Raw genomic sequence first — 19828 nt, forward strand, 5'->3', positions numbered from 1 at the left:
GGGTTTAATATTTTTCCTAGAACTTTTTTTTTTTTTTTTTTTTTTTTTTTTTTTTTTTTTTTTTTTTTCTATAAAAAAAAAAAAAAAAAAAAAAAAAAGGTATTATTCTGATAGATGGGAGTAGAAACATCTAAGCGGCGTAAGCCAGAGCAAGGTCGTGATGGTGCAGATGTGATCTGACTTTTTGATTTTGGTATGGTTACTGTTTGTGATACAATTTGACTTCTAGGAAATAATAAGAATCCAAATTCTTTTCCCTTTGAACAAAGTTTTGTGGCCCTTTTCTTCCAAATTCTGCTCTTCCCAGTGAGCCATTGGCACAGCTTTTTTTTGTCTGATGCTTTCCTGCAAGATCACAGAGCAGCACCTGCTTTTTTAATAAACACAGTAGAATAGCAGTACTAGCAGCACTAATGTAAAATAGTATCTTTTGTAGCCACAGTTCTGCTTTCTCTGTTTGCCATTCAAGGTACTTGATGTCCAGCTCCAAAGCCCATTAGAGTTTGGATTTTGCTGTTCAGCATTGGGAATCATCTTTCCCAACACATCAGCCCTGCAGTTCAAAGCAGTTGAGTTCTGAAACGTGAACACCGAGAGACCAGGGTTTCTCACAGGTCATTGCCCCATAAGAGCTTCTTTCTTGGTGGTCCTATAGCATTAGAGTAAGCTGAGCTTTCTGGGTCACATCTTCTCTCTTTTGTTTGGAAGAAAAAAATCTAAAGGTTGTATTGGTCCATGTTGGAGAAATTTAGACCATGTTGGAGAAATTCTTTTTAATTCATTCATTCTTCAAATATGACCATTTTGAAATTTGATTTTCCAGTAGAAAAGAGTATTTTCTAAAGTAATAGTGTGCAGTACATCTCCAACAGGAGTGTATCTTTGAAGGAGGTGGTGCCAGTATCCCCACTTACTGTGCACTGGTTGAGTTTGCAGGTTGCCCTTGGATCTCAGGGAATAGAGGCCTTTCAGAAGAAATGACACCAAAATCTTCACTCTGGGCATGCAAAAAAATGTGCTCCAGGGGGTCTAAACTGGTATTTCAAACAGTATGGATATATTGCGGGAATGGGACAAAGACAACATTTAGCCTAAAGGACCAAACTAAATCTATTCTGAAGAATAAATCCTAAACAGATTCTGAAGAGCTTGTATGGTATGAATGTGTGAGCCTCAGCAATAGGTACTTCCATCTGTTCAGCTCCCAGTTGAACTGAATTACCAGCTAGTGAAGATATAGCTGTGACGTGTCACACTTTGTTCCTCCTAGTAGGACTTCATGAATGGATATTTCACTTAATGATCAACAACTAAAAAAAGAGCGAGCTTATCAGTTCTTATCCGTTTTCCTTACCGATGATAAAAGATACAATTTCTTTGCAGCAAGATCTGTATTTTTTACTTAGGAGGAAAAAACAATAATGAACAACAGTTGCAATTTCTTCATAGGACCACAGCCTTGAGACTCCTTTATAAATGGTTTTTATCTCACTTTGCAGTGTGTTTGAGACATAATTGCAACGAGTTTTTTTTTAAGTAGCCCTTTCAAATTTGAAGATTCTCAGACCATATTTACTGGCTTGGCAAACTGCTGCACAAAATGCCTGTTTTGTCAAGATTTAAGCTGCAGGTTTTGAAGTCAATGCAGGAGAAAGTTTGTATCATAATAAAGTCCTGTAGAGTTCAAAGGTAATGACACAAGATTCACTTGCATTGAGTACTTGAAAGTCGTGTAACTACATCTGAGCTAAAATAGCAACATTACATAGGAGGATTATAAAGATTGTTAGAGGTATGAATGAGTAAGTGCGAGTAGTGAAATGGCAGGAAGAAGATAGATCATTAGAACATAATCACCAGCGTTAAATTTTTTCCCCAAGTCACTCAGCCAACACCTTTAATGCTGAAATAATGCCAAAAAGTCAAGGCTGCCGTTCTTTGTGTAAGTAAAATTATGCTTTTACCAGCCCAGCTTGATTTAGGATGTTCTGAGCAATGCCACCTAGGACTGAGTCATGAGTGACCCTTCTTGCAGCCTCATGCTTCTCTTGTGTATCTTCCATTTAAACACTGTCTTTAACTTGGGCCATGAATTATGTGCAATTGTACCAGAAAGTCATGGTGTAGCTATGGGACGTATATTTCAAATGGGGATGAGATACATAGCTTATTACAATCTCAAGTCCATATTTTAGACCTGAAGCATATTCTCTAGATGACCTGGTGTCTCACCTGAAAAGGAATTTGATCTCATTCCTTTCTGTAAAATTCATAGCAGCTTTTTTGGAAACCTTCTCCTGAGCACCTTGGTTTTTTCAAACTGTCAGTCTCACCTTCTACCTTTAAGTTGATTAAGTGCCTTCGTAGCCTGGCAGCCACAATATTGAGAGAAAAATCAGAGCATCACTCTATGAAAAGCTGGAGGAGTTTCTTTTCCTCTAAACATAGTGTATTTCCCTCAGAAAACAGTTGATCTGTTGTAAATGTAGAAGACAGAAGAAGGCAAAGGTTTTGGAGGGGATGTCGCATTACGGGGGACAGTTAGTGTTTTTTGTTGTGGGTTTTTTTGTTTGGATTTTTTGTTGTTGAGTTGTGGATTTTGAGGCAAAAGCAAAGAACAAAACTACTTCGCTTTTTGAAAGTGTGGTCATTGTAGGATTTTAACGCTGGTTGCATTGCTTTAATTATGACCCAGAAACTAAGTTACAACGTAACTTACATGATCTTCCTGGCTGTTACCTAACCTAATACTTTCTCCTTGTGTACTCTTTGAAGAACAGTAATTTACTGAAGTTCTCTGCAACATACTGAAACATTGTAGAACAAAAAAAGCAACATGAAATTTGTTTATGAGGAATTGCCAATTAGTCTTGTCAGGTTCAAAATTCAGCCAAAGATTGGCTTTCAAAGCTCAAGAAATGTCAGGTAGATTAAAGCACTCTTTTGGCAGAATTAAATTAAAAAGAAATCCTTAGGACTTGTTTATCCGTGACTATAAAAATATTTATAACCTTCTCAATATTTTATTGTATTGTGTACAATAGTACATATTATTTTTCTCCAACAACAGTGAATTTATTTACTAAATATTTCTTTAATTCTTTATTTCACAGTAGAATGTAATTGTCAATCTAACCTGATTTACATAGCTTAGCAATCATACTGCTGAAAGAGAGATGATGACCAGTAAGAACTGTATTCTTTATCATCTCTTTTATTTTAAATTCAGTCACCTGCAGATCGGTGCAAGAAAATCCATGCTGGGGATGAAGTGATTCAAGTTAACCACCAAACTGTGGTATGTATAACTATATTCTGTGTCAATTGGAGATAGAGTTGTCATGGCACATCAGCATGTGTAGAGAAGAAATGTGTAGAAAAATGTGTTTTTATAAATCATTATTTATTCTAACTTCTAAATTTTCCTTTTCTCTTCTGAAACCACATGGTTCTTAAGTTCGTAAGCTCAGCCCCGATCCTCTGAGTAGCACTGGAGGTAATGAGTTAGACTAAATAGCTGTGGCTTAGGAGATATGTTAAGCTGTTTTCTGCTTACCCATGCTCTATTGATAAACAGTTGGGTTTAGTGTAATAGGAGGTTTGGGTCAAAGGGATGCAGGGAGTTGGAACTGTTGTGTCCTTGTGGGTTTAAGAGCAAGATTACTTCCTGGAAGCTGGAAAACTTACTGCTTTCCAAACCTACTGTAATGTGTAGAACGTGTTTTGAGAACAAAGCACATAAAATTCCTATAGTGTGCCCAGGATATTTAGCTTAATTTAAATACAGATTTTAAAACTTGGAAAGTTAAGATGAAACAAAACTTTCAGATACGATAGGGAAGAAAACTGATACCGTGCAAATTGGTTTTTTGTGTGAACAGATGCATGTTAGTTCCTCTAATTTTATTTAGGATTGGTGAACTGTTAAAATAAAATTACCTTTTCTAAGGTAAGACTTGGTAACAGAAAAGACCAGATTATCAGTATAGAAAGCAACTATTATTTTTCCAAAGTATAAAGTTTCTTAAGAGTAGTGAAAGACAATGTATGGTATTAATTACATGTGTCCTTCCAAGCAATTTAACTGACAAAAAATATCCTAGTTCGCAATTATTAATACAGAAGTCATTTGTTAAAAGTGTGTTTCGTCATTCCCCATGGGATTCCACTTCTAGCTTTAGGCCATTGTACATCATGTCAGCTCCTCTGCACAAATTAGTGTAATATTTCAGTATAGCCTCCAGCTAAGTTTGTTATCAAATATATTGTACAACTGTGGAACTTAACTGATGGGAAGCTATCTTTTGAGCTATGCAATGTAATTTGATAACTCTAAGCAGATCAGGGTGAATTTTAATAATTTTTGTCCATATAGATTATTCATTAGTATTTTATCCCATGATTATGATGATTAATTCTTTTATTTTTCTGCACTAAGAAAGCTTATGACATCAATTTAATATGAAATCATTTTAGAACATTACTATTTTGCCTATCAAAATATGTATACACATCTGAAGAGGCACATCAACAAGCATTCAGTCCTTATGCTAGCTATCTTTTCCAACAAGTTCTGATGGTCCTATATAGCAAAGTTGCCTCATCAACTTGAAAATCTCCAATCAACTAGGTATTTATTCTAGTTTTTTTGGCACATCTACACTGCATTTATTTGAAAGATCAGATTCTTACTCCTAATACTAATAATAAAAGCGCTGTGGCAAGCCTTAAGATGAACTTTCTTACCTAGTTGGATGGTATTTTGAATGTAGGATTTGAGTGTTTTGGCTTTTGAGTCAGTGAAGCTAGGCGTTAAGAGGTACAGAGAAGAGAGTTGATTGTAGTTCTAGGAAAAAGGACCATAGAGCCCTAAGACAAACAATCTAATTTTTCATCAGTAACATTTAGTGTAGAGGGTATGTATAATAATAGACTATGTTTCACATTTACGTATCTTCTTGCTTTGTTGTAACAACAATGTAATTAAAATAATTGGCATCTTAGATTTCGTGTACGAGTAACTTCCTCATATTTTAATGTCACCTTTCCACAGTGACAGTCAGTTGGCATTCTCTTAGGAATGTGATTGCACTTCCCATGTTACCTTTACAAAGGTTCATTCACTTTCCAATTTATAGAGCTCAAATATTCAATCTTTTATATAGGCATTGCACCATTTTAAAAATCTTTTTATGTTTTTGACAAGAGTCTAAATCAGTCCTTTTGTACACTGGTCCTTGTTATAAGGAGTTTACTGTGCAGTTGTAGCGATCTCTTTTTCTGGGGAGAAGAGGTTTTCTTAGTTACAGTGATTCTTAGTTAGAAGAAAAAGAATTCTGAATATATTACATTTTGTCTTTGCTTTTTACTGCTTTTTTTTCACACTTCATATAGTGCTCAGCAGTTGAAAACACAGGATCTATTTTTCAACTTGCTCCTTGTAACTTATCATGCATTATCACTCAACTACAGAAATAACTATGACTAAATTTTTTAAAGATCTAAGTCTGAAACGATAGGGAAATATTGTTCACATATAACTGTTACTTAGGTGATATCTTGTCATTGGAGAATCAGAATCTAAAAAGAAAATATCTAATTTAAAATTTATTTTAGAGTTAAAACGTTTTTTTTCTGTATTTTCTTCAGTTGTTTTGGTGTCTTCTGTTTGTCAAAGTGGAGGTAATACTTGGCTTTCAGTGCTATATATTTCAAAGAATGAATGTAAGTATGGGGAGGAGAAATTCCACATAATTATTTCAAATGTCCAACTTGCTAGTTTTTTTGCTAGCTAACACTTTTGACAAGACTCACATTTTGATAATTATGAGAAGTCTTTTATTTCAGAAAGCCCACTGGTTTTCAAATAAGCAGCCTGACAAAGTAGGAGAATAGTTCAGTGACATATTGATTTTTATTATACATGTCCTAATATTGGGTGTCAAGTAGTTTTAAATTCTCTATTGACATTCTCTGTTTGTCTTTAGCATTGCTTAATTTTCATAGTATTTTGTTTGGCAGTGAATTCAAAGGATTTTAGGTGATTGCCCTGATCTTTTGTTATGTCGATAGAAAACATGCTTAACAGGATGTATTCCACTTGTTGCTGGCAGGATGTCTGCAATGTAAATATCTTCTGAATTTTTAAAATAAGAAATAATCAGATTAAGCCTAAAGTCAGTGAAAATCTAATGTTCAGAAAATTGTCCTATAAATTGTGGTTTATTGAGCTTGGATAGCTATATGAATCTTCTGTGTCAGTTTTGCCTTACAGAAAATAATTTTTTTCAAATAGCTCGGTAACTTAGAGGCATGACTCCTCTATTAAAATTCAAAGGACTTGGGCACTGTCTTCCCTTAAACTTCCCTGTGAATTCTGTCCTTAATCTCCTCTAAAAGCCTGTCTGTCTAAACTATTTCCAATGTAAACAAAAAAAAAGTCATTCAGGCGATTTAAAATTTGCACTGTACTGTAGTACTCATGTTTCTGCCCATATATAATTCAAGAGTGTATTTTGCCTCAAGATAGTCCTCCTTTTAACCAACTGAAAATGCAGGAAACAGTATTATTGCTTACATGAATTATTACTGTTCACAGTACTCTTTATGGTTGCATCAGTGATAAAGCTGTAGAGAAAATACTCCAAGCAGAAAACAAGGAGGTATAGACTCAGGATGGTGTACGATTCGTGAATAACGGGCTGTTCTTGTGTAATCTCCTATGCCTAGTTTTTTTATTTTGGAGGCATTTTTGGCATATTGCATATACTTCTAATACAAGTATGATATGATTTATGGATTTAATACAAGTATGATATGATGTGGTAGACATGGATTCACAACATTTATGTCTTTATGGCTAAAGCTCATCAGAACAAATGTAAATGATAGATGATAGAATGTAGATGATAGAAAAAAATATAGCATGATAATTTGGCAAAATAGGTCAATACAGTCAGTTATTGATCTGCTTCATGTGGAAGCGGGTATGCTTGAGGTCTTTAACACCTATAAGTTACAGTTGAAATTGGATTTTTTTGAATCATGTACAATGTAGGTAACACCTAACTTTTATACTCTAACTTAATCTTTGCTTGTAAAAAGTAAGGGAGAGTTTTTTAAGATTCATTGTACAATTAGTGAGAAGAATTCAACTTCCACAGAATCTCTTGGGGTTTGTGGAGAGCTGGCAAATTCCAGCTGATAGGAAATGCTGATCTTGGGGGTTCATACGAATCTCAGGAGTGTATGCATCCATGTTGTCTTAAGCATGTAGATGTCATCTTAAGTTTGGGAGAAACAAAACATCTGTAAGTAGAAATGTGACGTTGCAAATATTTCTGTTTATCCAGTTTTTCTGCACTGCTTAGCAGGATGTTTCCGATCCAAGCTAGGTTTTTTGAAGACAAGTTTTTCAAACTCGGGTTTTTCATTTAAGGCCTTATTAACTTGGCTTTGAAGGAAACGGTATTTCTAAAGAGACTCAGTGGGGAAGTGGGCTTGGAGAGTATAAAGGAGGGGACAGCAGCGTCAGTCTAAGATTTTGACATTAGCTGTTTGACATCTTCTACAACAACTTCCACTAACAACATCTTTCATTTAAAATAATATTTTTATGCTCTTATGATGCTTGATTTGAACAACAAGACAGTGCATCAAGATCGTAAAAGTTCAAAAGAAATATGCCTTGTGCTCAGCTTCCTTCTGTTGCTGCCATGCACGTGCTTTTATGGAAGAGGAGATAGAGTAATAGCTCCCAAATCATGATTTTAATCCTTTCCAAATCTTTGGGATTCCTCTGTTTATAATGGCTTGGTAAATTTTAACATGAATATTTAATTTTAAGTATAGGCGAGATATACATCTAAAAGCTTTTTAAGTGTACTCAGGAATGTTGATGGAATTCTTTATGAAAGTAACCTAGCTCTCTGCAGGGCTGTCTCCTAACCTCTGTAGTTTGTCAGGATATAAGGACTGTACTTTGACTTTGGTAAATGTAGTCTGTCCTCCAAATTCCCTCTCAAAATTTCAGTTTAATTCTTGTTTCTTTCTTTATAGTCACCATAAGTATTGTGTAATACTGATGAAGAAACTAAATTATCATGATCCTCTCAAATGGAAGAAAACTTTTGTGAATTTGCAATTCTCTTTAACATGGAATTTGTGTTAAGGTTCTATGGTGTTATGATTTCTTTTCTACATAGATTTGCAAATACACACAGAAATATATTATTTTATATCCCATATGTCAGGGAAGTGTGCTATTCCAGAGATGAAATGTGTGAGGGAAGATGATTTTTTGTTTCCCCATAGTTAATGCAAATGTTTTTACATGAGTATAAATGAAAAAGAGAAACAACTTCAAAAATTTGACAAATGCAGATGAATTATGTTGTGCTTTCCAAGAAATATTCTTCAGGGAGAAAGGATTCTCAGGTACTCTGAAGAAAAGGTAGGAGGTAGTCTTTTAAGGAGTTAGGGAAGTGTGCGCGTGTAGAGTTCACTTTTAGTTTTGCACAAATATTTTTTTGAAATTAAGTAAATATCTAGGAAAATAAAATTAATGGAGGTCATTGGTGCCAGCTTCATGGATAAAATATCTCTCCTTTGAGAACTGTCCCAAGCTTCGTTTTGGATTGGTAGAGTTTGAATGGGCGAGGACACTCCTGCTGGTTCTGACAGTTCTGCAGCTCAAATGTTGGATGCTTTTGTCCAGTAAATCTGTTTTCCATAGATCCCTGGGGCTTGTTCAGATATAATGTGTGAGAAACACACCACTTTGATGAGCACAGGCTCATTTTTATGTAAATGTGTTATGTGCTGTGTCAGTGTGGGCATCCACTCACACTTCTTACTCTGGCACTTCTAACTCTGGCACAACAAATCAGCTAACAAACAAGTCACTGTTGCATCTGTGTTAGATAGACCAGCATAAGCTTGGCTAGCCCACGCCGCTTCATGCTTCTGCCAATCTTTAAATAATTTCCCTTTACTTAACTATATGAGCTCTTCTACTTTACTGTAAATTCAGCCTGCATGGCTTAGTTGAAAGCATTAAACCTGGCCCAAAATGGAAAGGGAACACCAGCAGGGTCACTCTTAAGTCACAAGTGGTTGGGCTCCTTATTCTCTTGGGCTTTATGAGTAGTAGGTTTGGTCCTGTGACGTGGTCACTGGCATCCCACTTTCAGTGAGCTCTTTGACCTCCAGAGCACCTGATCCTGACCCTCTGCTGTAGAGTTACGGTGCACTGCAGTACTTAAAGAATATATGCTGGGTATGTTAAGCCTCACCTGTGGGATTTGTACGCTGTTGATGGAGCTGTGTAGCAGTCAAGCACTGAAAGGTTCAGAATGTTATAGGAGGTCTTTCAGGAACTGACAGAAAAAACTGATGCAACAGATCCCCACCCTCTCATATGTCTGGGACGTGGGTTCATTAGCCACACACTGTATTTCTAGAAGCATTCCCTGCCAGGTAATTGTGGTCTTGGTCACCTGTTGCCATTTGCTGTGTCCCACGGCTCAATCAAAAACATACCTTTTTTTTTTTTTTTTTCTTTCCTGGATGTACCCCAGAATGGACAACTGTATTATCATTGAGCCCTGGTAGTTTACTCATATGATTAGATGAACATATATGAATAACCATTGAGCAGACTATTGAATTCTTCTATTATTTTTCTTCAGAAAAAAAATATGTTCTTTTGTAATTGATGACATAGACTGCTCTGTACGGCACTGACTACAGTTTGGAAATACACACCTGGGCTGACTTTGAAGGCACCAATGTCTCTCATAGAAGCACCATGATTGTAGTAAGAATTCTGCTGCAGTACTGGTTGACTTTTTCTGTGGATGTCATTTGTGGGCCTTCATAGCTTCACCACTGGTGGTAGCGAAGTTACAAAGTCCATAGCCAAATCAAGTATTTTTATACAAGCTATACTTATGACCATAGTCCTGAGGATGTGTCTGCTAAAAACTGCTGTGGTATTCTGTGGAGTATTCTTGGGACCTAATTGTTAAATTCATCTTTTGCACAGAACATACTGGGAGGTGATGTGTTTTAATTTATTTATTTTGTACAGTTGGTTTACGTTTTTTTTTTCCCCTCATATGGTATTGTTTCTATAGGAAAAAAAAAAGGTCCTCCAAGAGGGTCTATAAATGATATTAATATTTCCAACAGAAATATTGAAAGACAATGTGAGATGTCTTCAAAGTTGTGCAAATTAATTGGCTGATAGTACAATTTTGCGCAGCCTGGACCATGTATGAGTTAGGATTCAGCAGTTTTGAATACCTCTGTGCTTTGTGCAGGTAGCAGCTGTGTAGCTTACACAGCTGATTTTCAGGTTCCAGCTTGATCTTGTGTTGCATAATTCATTATCTTATCCTGATGAAGTTAGGAGGTAATTGTGAGGTAGACAATGATAGTTGTTGTAAAAGTAGATCAAAACATTAAGAAAAGCAGGTTACTGCTGTGTCATGAGGGAGGGAAAATTAAAGCAGGGAATTTCTATCCCTGATTTGAGTAAATGTACTCTGAATATGTAAATTTTTATTAAAAAACTCTCAGTTCTGGCTTAAAACACCTCAGTGGCTTGAAGACTGTACATAGTCTAGAGCTAATTGTTTTATTAGGAGTAACATGGAACAAAAAAAAGAAAGAACTCTCAAGGCTAAATAATTACTGCTTTATTATGACAATTTCTTTTAGCTCCCTATCCCTGTCCTTCCTTTAGCTAAGTGATGCTACGTAAGTTTTCAGCTGAGTTAAAGGCTTTTTGTTTATTATCTTTTTTTGTGTGCTTGGCTATTAGTGACCTTTATGAAAATTTTTTACAATTTCTTTGTACATATGTTAATTTATTTTCAAAGAAACATCTGTTTCAAGGATAGCAACACTATTTTGCTGCAGAGTAGCTGGGGATCTCAGGGACTTTATTTATGCATTTAAAACGGGGAGTCAAAGACTGTTGGAATTACTGACTCATCCTAAAATATTAAGTTGTGATAATGTAAATTTAATCTGAAACAAAATTATTTACATATGTGTGTATGCATGTGTGTTTATACATATTTATTATTTTAATTCCAGGACAACCATTTTGGGAATTTAAATATGAGAATATGCGATGCATGCACACACATGCCTCAAATTCCCATTGTGAGATGTAAGCACACAGCAGCACAAATGAGTTACTGTGAGGCAAACAAGGCTGTGGTGGGTTAATACTGCAGGGTCAGTCCTGAGGAGCGCATTCCTTATGCGGCCACGTGAAGTATGGAGAACTTGGCTGTTCCCTTCCCTCTAGGAAGAATGAGGCCACCCACATCCATATTACGGAATCATGGAATTGTCAGAGTTGGAAGGGGCCTCTAGAGATCATCTAGTCCAGCTGCCCTGCTAAAGCAGGATTGCCCAGAGCACATTACTCAGGACTGCATCCAGGCGGGTCTTGAAAATCTCCAGAGAAGGGGACTCCACAACCTCCCTGGGCAGCCTGTTCCAGGGCTCTGTCACCCGCACCATAAAGAAGTTTTTCCTCATATTTGAATGGAACTTCCTATGTTCCAGCTTGTGCCCATTGCCCCTCTTTCTCTCCCTGGGAACCACTGAAAAGAGTCTGGCTCCATCATCCTTCAACCCACCCTTGAGATACTTGTAAATGTAGAGAAGGTCTCCCCTCAGCCTTCTCCAGGCTAAAGAGTCCCAGCTCCTTGAACCTTTCCTCGTAAGGGAGGTGCTTCAATCCCTTAATCATCTTAGTTGTCCTACGTTGGACTCTCTCCAGTAGTTCCCTGTATATATTGCAGCTTAATCAGTGAGAAACTGGTGTGCAAACCAGTCTGCCTAAATCCTGCCTGTGCCTTTAGCTTGTACCACTAACTCTCTGCACCTATTTAGACATTTATCAGCATTTCCCTGCTCAGCTTTAAAGTTTCTTTAACGCTCACCTGTGGCCACCCAGGGATGCTAAAATGTCAGTTCTTAGGCAGTGGAGGTCTGTCCCTCGCCAGGAGCCCTGCTGAAGTGAAGGAAGGCACCAGGGCTCTCCATATGTTCCCTGGAAGCCCCTGAAAATGAGGCCAGGTGAGGACTCTGGTGGCAACACCTTTATTCATAAGAGTTTAATGTCTGTGTCCCTGCTGAAGAACAGGTAGGGGACGCTAACCACAGCGTGGCTTTCAGAGCTCATTCCCTGCACTAGTTTGTAATGCATTTATATTACACAAAAAAAGTGGTCACTGGGAATTGAGACCAGAACCCTTGTTTCCCTACTCGCAAGGCAGGGGCCTGAGGGTTTCTTGCCTGTTGTGTGATTGGACTTCGTACTCATGTATTTCCACCAGCAGGGAGGGCCTTTAACCTGAAATTATGTACATCTTGGTGCTGGAGAGACCCCTCTAGGGTTTGAAAGACTGAATTTAGTTCCTATGAGACTAAATAGTGCTGAGATACACATTCGGCAACTGGATGGAAGGCTAGATTGAAGCCCTCCAAATTGCCAGTACCTGTCTCTTTTTGGTTATCTGTACTCCTGGGAGGCAGCCAGGCACTGTGGGGAAGATGCTTCAAATTCCAGAGATACACCAAAAGTGACCGAACTGAAATCAACCCCATGTTTTAGAGCCATACCCTGAAATAGGGAAATGACACCCCTTTTCCTCAAAAATTGTACCTATCCGCTGACCATACATCTCTAAAATAGGATATAATCAAACCCATAAAATTGGAATCTTTGCTGTTCCCAACAATTATACTCATTTATTTGTTCTAGGATGTTGCTAGAAATTACTCAAAAACAAAACAGTGAGGTAGCCCTGAACTGAAGGTTGATTGTATCAGTGAAAAGTGAAAGGTAAGCATTGTTATTAAACAGTGTCCAATCTCCAATATAGAACTGATTCTGTGTCCCTGGATAACTCAACTTTTAGTTCCCCCATGGGCAAAACAGGTGCTTGTCTCCATTACTGTGGTGCTCTGTAGTTATGTTACTAACATTTGTGATGTTGAATTATGGTGGAACCGAGCTGTGCAAATACCTACAAAGAGCAAGGTAATAAAATCAGTCAGATGTTATGCTCTGGATCAGTTACGTTTTCTGACGTGGAAATGTGATTAGAGCAGCTTAATGAGAGGCAGTGACTTCTGTATTCAGCTCTCAATTTGGGTCCTAACTTAGTTTATTCTTGTGACAATCTCTTAATTGTAAATTTTAGTTTATGTAGCCAAAATGAATATAAAAATTACTTATTTCATAGTTTAGTGGTAGTAAGCAGAAGTTTTGATGACACATCAGGTTTTGCTCAAGTAAAGATGTGATTTTCTTCAATGTACTATATATACAAACTGTGGTGTTGTGACTCTGGACAACAATACAGTGACATTCTAAGGATGCACAGAATTGACTTGTACACTGGACTAAAATTGCATTTATTTAAATAACATAGCCAAGATGCTCTTTAATTAGAATTGCAGCATATGCAATCACAATATTATTAACCTCTCCTTTTTGGGACAAAGCTGTTATGTAAGCATGGACATTCATTATCATGCTACCCTAAGAAGCTGGGTAAATCCCTGAAAGGCATCTGCTACTCTCCCGACACTGCTTTTCCTCCCGCATACAGATACAGCTTTCCTCTCTGTGGTAGTCCATGTCGTAAACATCCTTCTGTGGTTCCCTCATCCAATAATGTTTTCTGGAGGCGGAAGACCTATGGCCTTCCGTTATTTTTTTAGCCTTTTCAGGCATCTGCAGCTGGGAGAAGGGAAGGAGATGCTTGCTACTAACATATTTGTTTCACAGGGCTGACAGCTGACCATCCCCGTTTCTGGCCAGTGTTCATGGAAATCAAGCTGTTAATTTAGCAGCATGATGCCAGGTAGTTTCTTGTCAGATTCTGACTTGCTTAACAGCATGCTAGATAGACAGTGATTTGAAGTGCAGTGTTGTGGTTGGGTTTTTTTCTTACGTACTAATTTTTATTTATAGAATGCAAGATGAGTGATAGCTATGGAAGTTCTTGTAAAAACCACCGATTTCTTAAAGTGAATACAATTTCCTCCTAGAAATTATATATATATTTTTATTTTTTTGCTCAAAAATGAGTAAAGCTTGAAGCTTGAAATGTTTGATAAGTCAAAGAGCTCTGGCTGCATTCCATTTAAAACAGGCAGCATTGAAAAAGTAAGAATTTTTATTATCTCCCCATTCCAGTAACTTTTAAAAATGAAACAGTAGAGGGGATTTTGCATATTTGCTTAGCAAGAAAATAGCAGATGGCTTTGCAGTTTATATTTAGCAGGAAAATAATACTTTTCCTTGAGAAATGTAAAGATATTGCTACTTTTCTTTTTACAAATCTGCAAGTCAGGAATTAATTATTGTGACTGGGGAAAACCCAGTTTTTGCTTTGTGGAAACAGAAAGCTATCATTGACTTTCATGGGACCCTTTGAGCAGGATGCAGCTGTTCCATGGTTTCATCAGGATACATGTGCTGGATTTTTCAGACTGGATGTTGTAGCATCCTAAAAATACTTGGTTTAGGTTGATCCAATTGTATTTGAGCTGCCTTCATGTTAATATTTTACAGAGCTCTTTTCTGGCCCATAACATACAGCAGTACGTACAGAAATCATGAATGAGCACAGGAGTTTGGGAATATTGTTATGGGTGTGACTGTAAAAAAAAAAAAAAACCAACAAAAAAAATACAGTTAATGGTCACACTTACTTTCAGAAAAAGGGAAGATTGCTACCAGTTTTCCAAGCTTGTTATAAAAGGGGCAATAGATTCATCTGGGAAAAAAAAGTTCATTAGTTTAAGAACAACTTTCTGATAGTTTAAAAAGTCAATGTTCTTGGCAACTTAGAATAAGAATCCAAAATAAAAGTTCCATTTCAGCCCATTGTGATATTGTGATCCAGATGTGCTTGCTGCAAGCCAAAGAAAAGTTGGGATCTTTTAAAATATGTCTTCTCTTGCTCAGGGACATCTTTTGCTTGGTGGCTGGGGGAGCAGAATCCTGTGACTTCACCCTACTATTTGGGTTAATGGGTGCTGAGTTATTCCAGGTTGTAGAGAAGCTGGTGGGAAGCGAGGCAGAGAGCGAGAGGAGATGTGTCAGAGCTGGGTTCATCTTTACAGGGCTCCTGTGAGCCCATCTTGCCCTGTTGAAGCAACTTGGATGGCCCTTAATGTCTCTGGATCATGCTAGTGAGTCTTCCCAGCCTGGTCACAACCTCTGAGCATGTAGTGATGGGATGAGAAATTTGGAGGTTGCCTGATGCGGATGTTGCAGGCACCCTGCCACTTCTCCTAGCGCAGAGCCTTCCCCTCCCATTCCCCCAGCAGCACTGTTCATCTGGCTTTGGGTGATTGCTGCTCAGGTGGCATGGGTGTGGGCTACCCTTTCTACCCCACCTTTACCTTGGCAGTAGACTCCTCCAGAAAAGGTGCTGTAACCTCCTTGGCAGGAACTGATCAGCATGACCCCTTAGGGAACCCTGTGGTGCTCCCTCGCTCTCCTTTCCCTCTTCCCCTAGTTCCTCTGTCTTTACAAGCCATGCTTACCTTCTTTTGCTGCTCCTTAAGTCCATATTCATCTTCCTCCTTCCTCCCCTAAGAAAACTTCCGTGGCTTGTCCTCCTCGAAGCTCCACCTTTCCACAAGGTGTGCTGTGCTCCCTTGGGCACCCAGGTTTGCACCCATGCAATGGGTGCACTTACTCCTACAGGGAACCCAGTATTACCCAGGGACTGGCTAACTTGTTCCTGTGCATGGTGGCCAACCCCCTTGGGCTGCCCTCAACTGCCCTCAGCCCTCCCTGCCCTTAGCCCATAAGCTGCAGTGGCAGCCAGGAGGGATTCAGGCACTGCACAGCAAAACCTAATGCTGGGCTTCATCTGCCACTAAAGAGAGCTCTCCTGACTGCCACTTTGAATGGCACTTGGTTTAACAATGTAAGTTTATTTTAAAGCAAGAAACAGTAACTTGGTTCATCCCTAAAAGGGGCTACCTCATCAGTATAGTGCACTGATTTAAAAAAAAAAAATGACTTGGGTTGTTTTAATGTAAGTAACGTTGTCTGTCAATATAGTCCTTTTACTTATCTGTTGAATTTTCAGACCAGTGATTGAAACTTTCTTTTTACTGTCCATTTTTGCAATATGTGAGCAGGATAAAGCATACAGTAGGGACTTTGAAAGCTCTGCCCAAAAACTTGATGATTAGAAGTTGACAATAACTGTCATGGTAATGAGAAGGGGGAAGATCATGAGGAGAGATTAGAGATAATAAATTCAAATCACACTTAAAATAAAGTGTAGATTAAATATCATTGAAGTGGATTTCTGGAAAACGGCTTTAAGTTCCAGGTATATTCCCTGCCTTTTCCTCTTTCCAACCTGGCCTCCTTACATAAGATTGCTTCTGTTTGGTCTGTGTCAATATGAATTTTGATGGAATATAAAGTATGTGGGAACTGAAAGCATGCCTCCAACACGGACATCATTTTCCTTCAATTTATTGTTGACAGCCTCTTATGTGACTTGTTCGTCTTAGGCCCATTTGGTTGTTTCTGTTCAAAAGATGAGAAGCAAGAAGGAAGAACTCCCTGGAACAGCCAGGAAACTCCTGTCAGGGAATAAAGTAAAATTAGAGGATGAACTTCATTTGAAAATGAATAGTAAACTCAGAATTTTCCTGTGAAAAAATAAGTTAAATTGTTTATATTCATGAGCTTCTAAATTAAATACATCAGGTTTAGTGCTTTGAAGTGATTTTTTTTCTTTAATGTCATCTTCATGAAGAGAGCAGATAATCTCACATTTATTGCCCTGTAACATGTAGTTGAAATACAGTTTATCTCTGTGAAGTATGAAAGTGCATTTAAAATAATTTTAAAAAAGCTAGCATAACCAAAAAAACCACCCCAGTTTTATTTATATTCCTCTGGCTATTTCAGTGAGAAACAGATGGCTTTTAAGCACAGCTTTTGCATGCAGTGTCTTACCGACTTAAATGGCAAGAATTTTACATTCTGACTCCATAACTGGGGCCATATCATGTTCTCCTCAAGGCTCCCTGTGCTGCTTTATTCAGCAGAAGGATTCCTCTCCAGAAATCTGTCTTCAGTTGTTACATTAGGGAATTAAAGTTTACAGTAGCTTACACACAGAGATACCTTACATGAACTGTAGGCTTTTAATTCCTTCTTTTGGGTAGCAAATGCCCAAGGTGAAATGGAACTATGGGGAATATATTGTTTCTAAGTAGTTGTGGAAGTCTCTCTAAGTAGGAAAACAGTGTTGTAAATAGCAAGGTATTTTTTTACAGAATCATAATATTAAGACACAAAACTTGGACTTACAGAATACTGTTGAAACAGGGGAATTGACCTGAAGTCAATTATGTTCATGTTTCATTTTATTCAAAGTGTAATAGGCATATGCCTAGTACATTGGACTGAAAATAAGGATTCCAGCATGCTTGGAAGTCTTCTGTGGAAGCTGGAAAATATTCCATAAAGATGCCTGTTGTTAACACCCTTTTTTTGTTTACAATAATATCACTGTAGAAGTGCATCCTGGATGTAATGAACTTTGCTGTGGTGAAAACAGGACAGGTAGGTTGACAGTAGCCGAGGAAGAGTGGTGAGGTTTGAGCCTTGTCTGTGATTCAGGGTTGTGGGTAAGCATCAGTGTTGGCTTAAGTGACAGGTTCATATGGGAGCATCAGCTCTTAAAATATGTGATATTAAGCAAACAAAGTGAGTTTTGGTGTAACAGGGAATAAGGTAAAAAATAAATAGCAACAACCTACATGTGATCACCTTGTTTAAACAGAGGTAACAAATATATATTCGTGTCATATTGCACTGTACCAGTGATAAGGAACATCTGCATTCTCTTTGTTCACATTGCCTATTTGATTTTTTTCAAATATATTGACATGATATAAAATAGCCTTCTTGTGATGAAGTTACCTTATGTCAGAATTCTAGATGTTTTTTAGTAAGAGTTCACTTCTCAGATAATTTTCTTCTTGACATTGTTTTTATACAAGTTGTATACAAGCAGGAAAATATTTGTAATTGGGATCCTTTAAAAAACAGGAAAAATTTACTTAGTGGGGAGAGAGGGAAAAAAATAGAAAAGCTGTCAAGTTTACAGAAGTAATCACTTTCTAAATCTAAAGGCTGAGGGATGTTTGATTCTGTGTATTGCCACTCTAGGTGCTAAACTTGAAAATGCAGGGATTGAATATCTTAAAGCGTTCCAAGATAAATACCTAAAATCAGGTATTATTTAGACTGAAAACTGGTGTCATGAGTTCTACTGTTTTCATATTTGAAGTATTTTTTGCAAAATGCATAGTAGCTGATTCAGAAAGTTCTATCCTGCGTTTATAAATAAAGACTTGTTGCTTTCCGTGCTAGTCAAGTTCTTAATTTTAGAATATTTCAAAATGCTGTAATTCAATTAGGAAAATTTTACTTTGGGCTAATACTTAAGCAGTGGCTAGACTACATTTCTGTCATTAATTTACTGCATTTATTTCTGAAATTATCATGAAAGAAGTACTGTTGAAATAAAAGGCCTTGTGATTCTGATTTTATTTTTATAGCAGTGTGAAGAGTAGATTTTCCTGAACTGGTTTGTGCTTGCATAAGCTGCTAGGAGTAGAAGTAGTATGACTACATGTGGTTAGTGGACTTTAAATAGTAACTATGGACTATGAAATGCTCAGTTTTGAATTGAACTGTTGGGGGAGAAGCCAGGGCTTTTTAACCTTCTAGTCTCTAAAGTCTATGTACCAGAACTAATTTTGAAAACACTTTGAGATTTAATTGTGCATTTACAGTGGAGTAACAGTAGTTTATTAATTCTAAAACCTGAAATGATGCATATCCATCTTAATGCATTATAGTAATTATTTTAGTTGACGTGATTTTTATGCAGTAATTTATTTTTTACATTTCTAGAGTTAATCTTTTTTAATATATATATATACACTCCTATTATGTTATTTTACTAATCTTATTTAAAAAGGGAACATTACATACTGAATACTGTACCTCAATTTTATTGTACTGATTTTACTGGTTACCAGGTGGGGTGGCAGTTGAAAAATTTGGTGAATGCACTACGAGAGGATCCGAGTGGTGTTATCTTAACTTTGAAAAAGCGACCTCAGAGCATGCTTACCTCAGCACCAGCTTTACTGAAAAATATGAGATGGAAGCCCCTTGCTCTGCAGGTAATGAAGCTTAATCATAAGTCATACACCATCATTTTAACTATAGATTATCTCAATGATGCTTTATTGTGCTTCATCTCAGCAGCATATGGATTTACTCTTGTATACTTTGAAAAACTGTCTCTGAAATGATTTCTCTGCAGTTTGTTCTCATAGGCTCAATTGAAAATAAACCTGTTATTAGAGGTTTTCGAAGTTAAGAAGTAATCATCCCAGGGTTTTACAGAGCAGAAAAGCAGCCGCAGATAACTTTTCTAGCCAAGGGGAAACAGGCATACTTCAGAAACTGATAAATTTTAGTTTGACTTCTTGTTCAGCTCCCAGTGCAGGGTATAAACGCAAAGAAAGAGGAGAAGAAAAGATCATGAGTTCTCAGTTTCATTAAAAATGGAGCTATAGGAAAATGTATAAGGGAATTTTATTCCCTTATTCCTCAGCACTTGACTGTCAAAATTTCCTCATGTAAAGCTGTATTCATGTCAGAGTTGTCACTGGTATTGAACCCTTGTACCTAAGGAGGTGTAGCACAGGATGTCCAGATGGGCCTTTAGTT

General features: G+C 37.3%; 1 protein-coding gene across 1 annotated transcript in view; it reads left to right on the forward strand.

Annotated features, from left to right (window-relative positions):
• Positions 1-19828, forward strand: part of CNKSR2 (connector enhancer of kinase suppressor of Ras 2) — a 183876-nt gene that overhangs the window by 63020 nt on the left and 101028 nt on the right. Inside the window, exons 8-9 of the mRNA XM_014960185.1 lie at positions 3230-3298; positions 19129-19275. Of these exons, the coding sequence (XP_014815671.1) occupies positions 3230-3298; positions 19129-19275 (216 nt within the window). The remainder of the gene's footprint in view (positions 1-3229; positions 3299-19128; positions 19276-19828) is intronic.

This window comes from Calidris pugnax, unplaced genomic scaffold (genome assembly GCF_001431845.1).
Source record: "Calidris pugnax isolate Ruff unplaced genomic scaffold, ASM143184v1 scaffold188, whole genome shotgun sequence".
In the NCBI taxonomy this organism is placed as follows: Eukaryota; Metazoa; Chordata; class Aves; order Charadriiformes; family Scolopacidae; genus Calidris; species Calidris pugnax.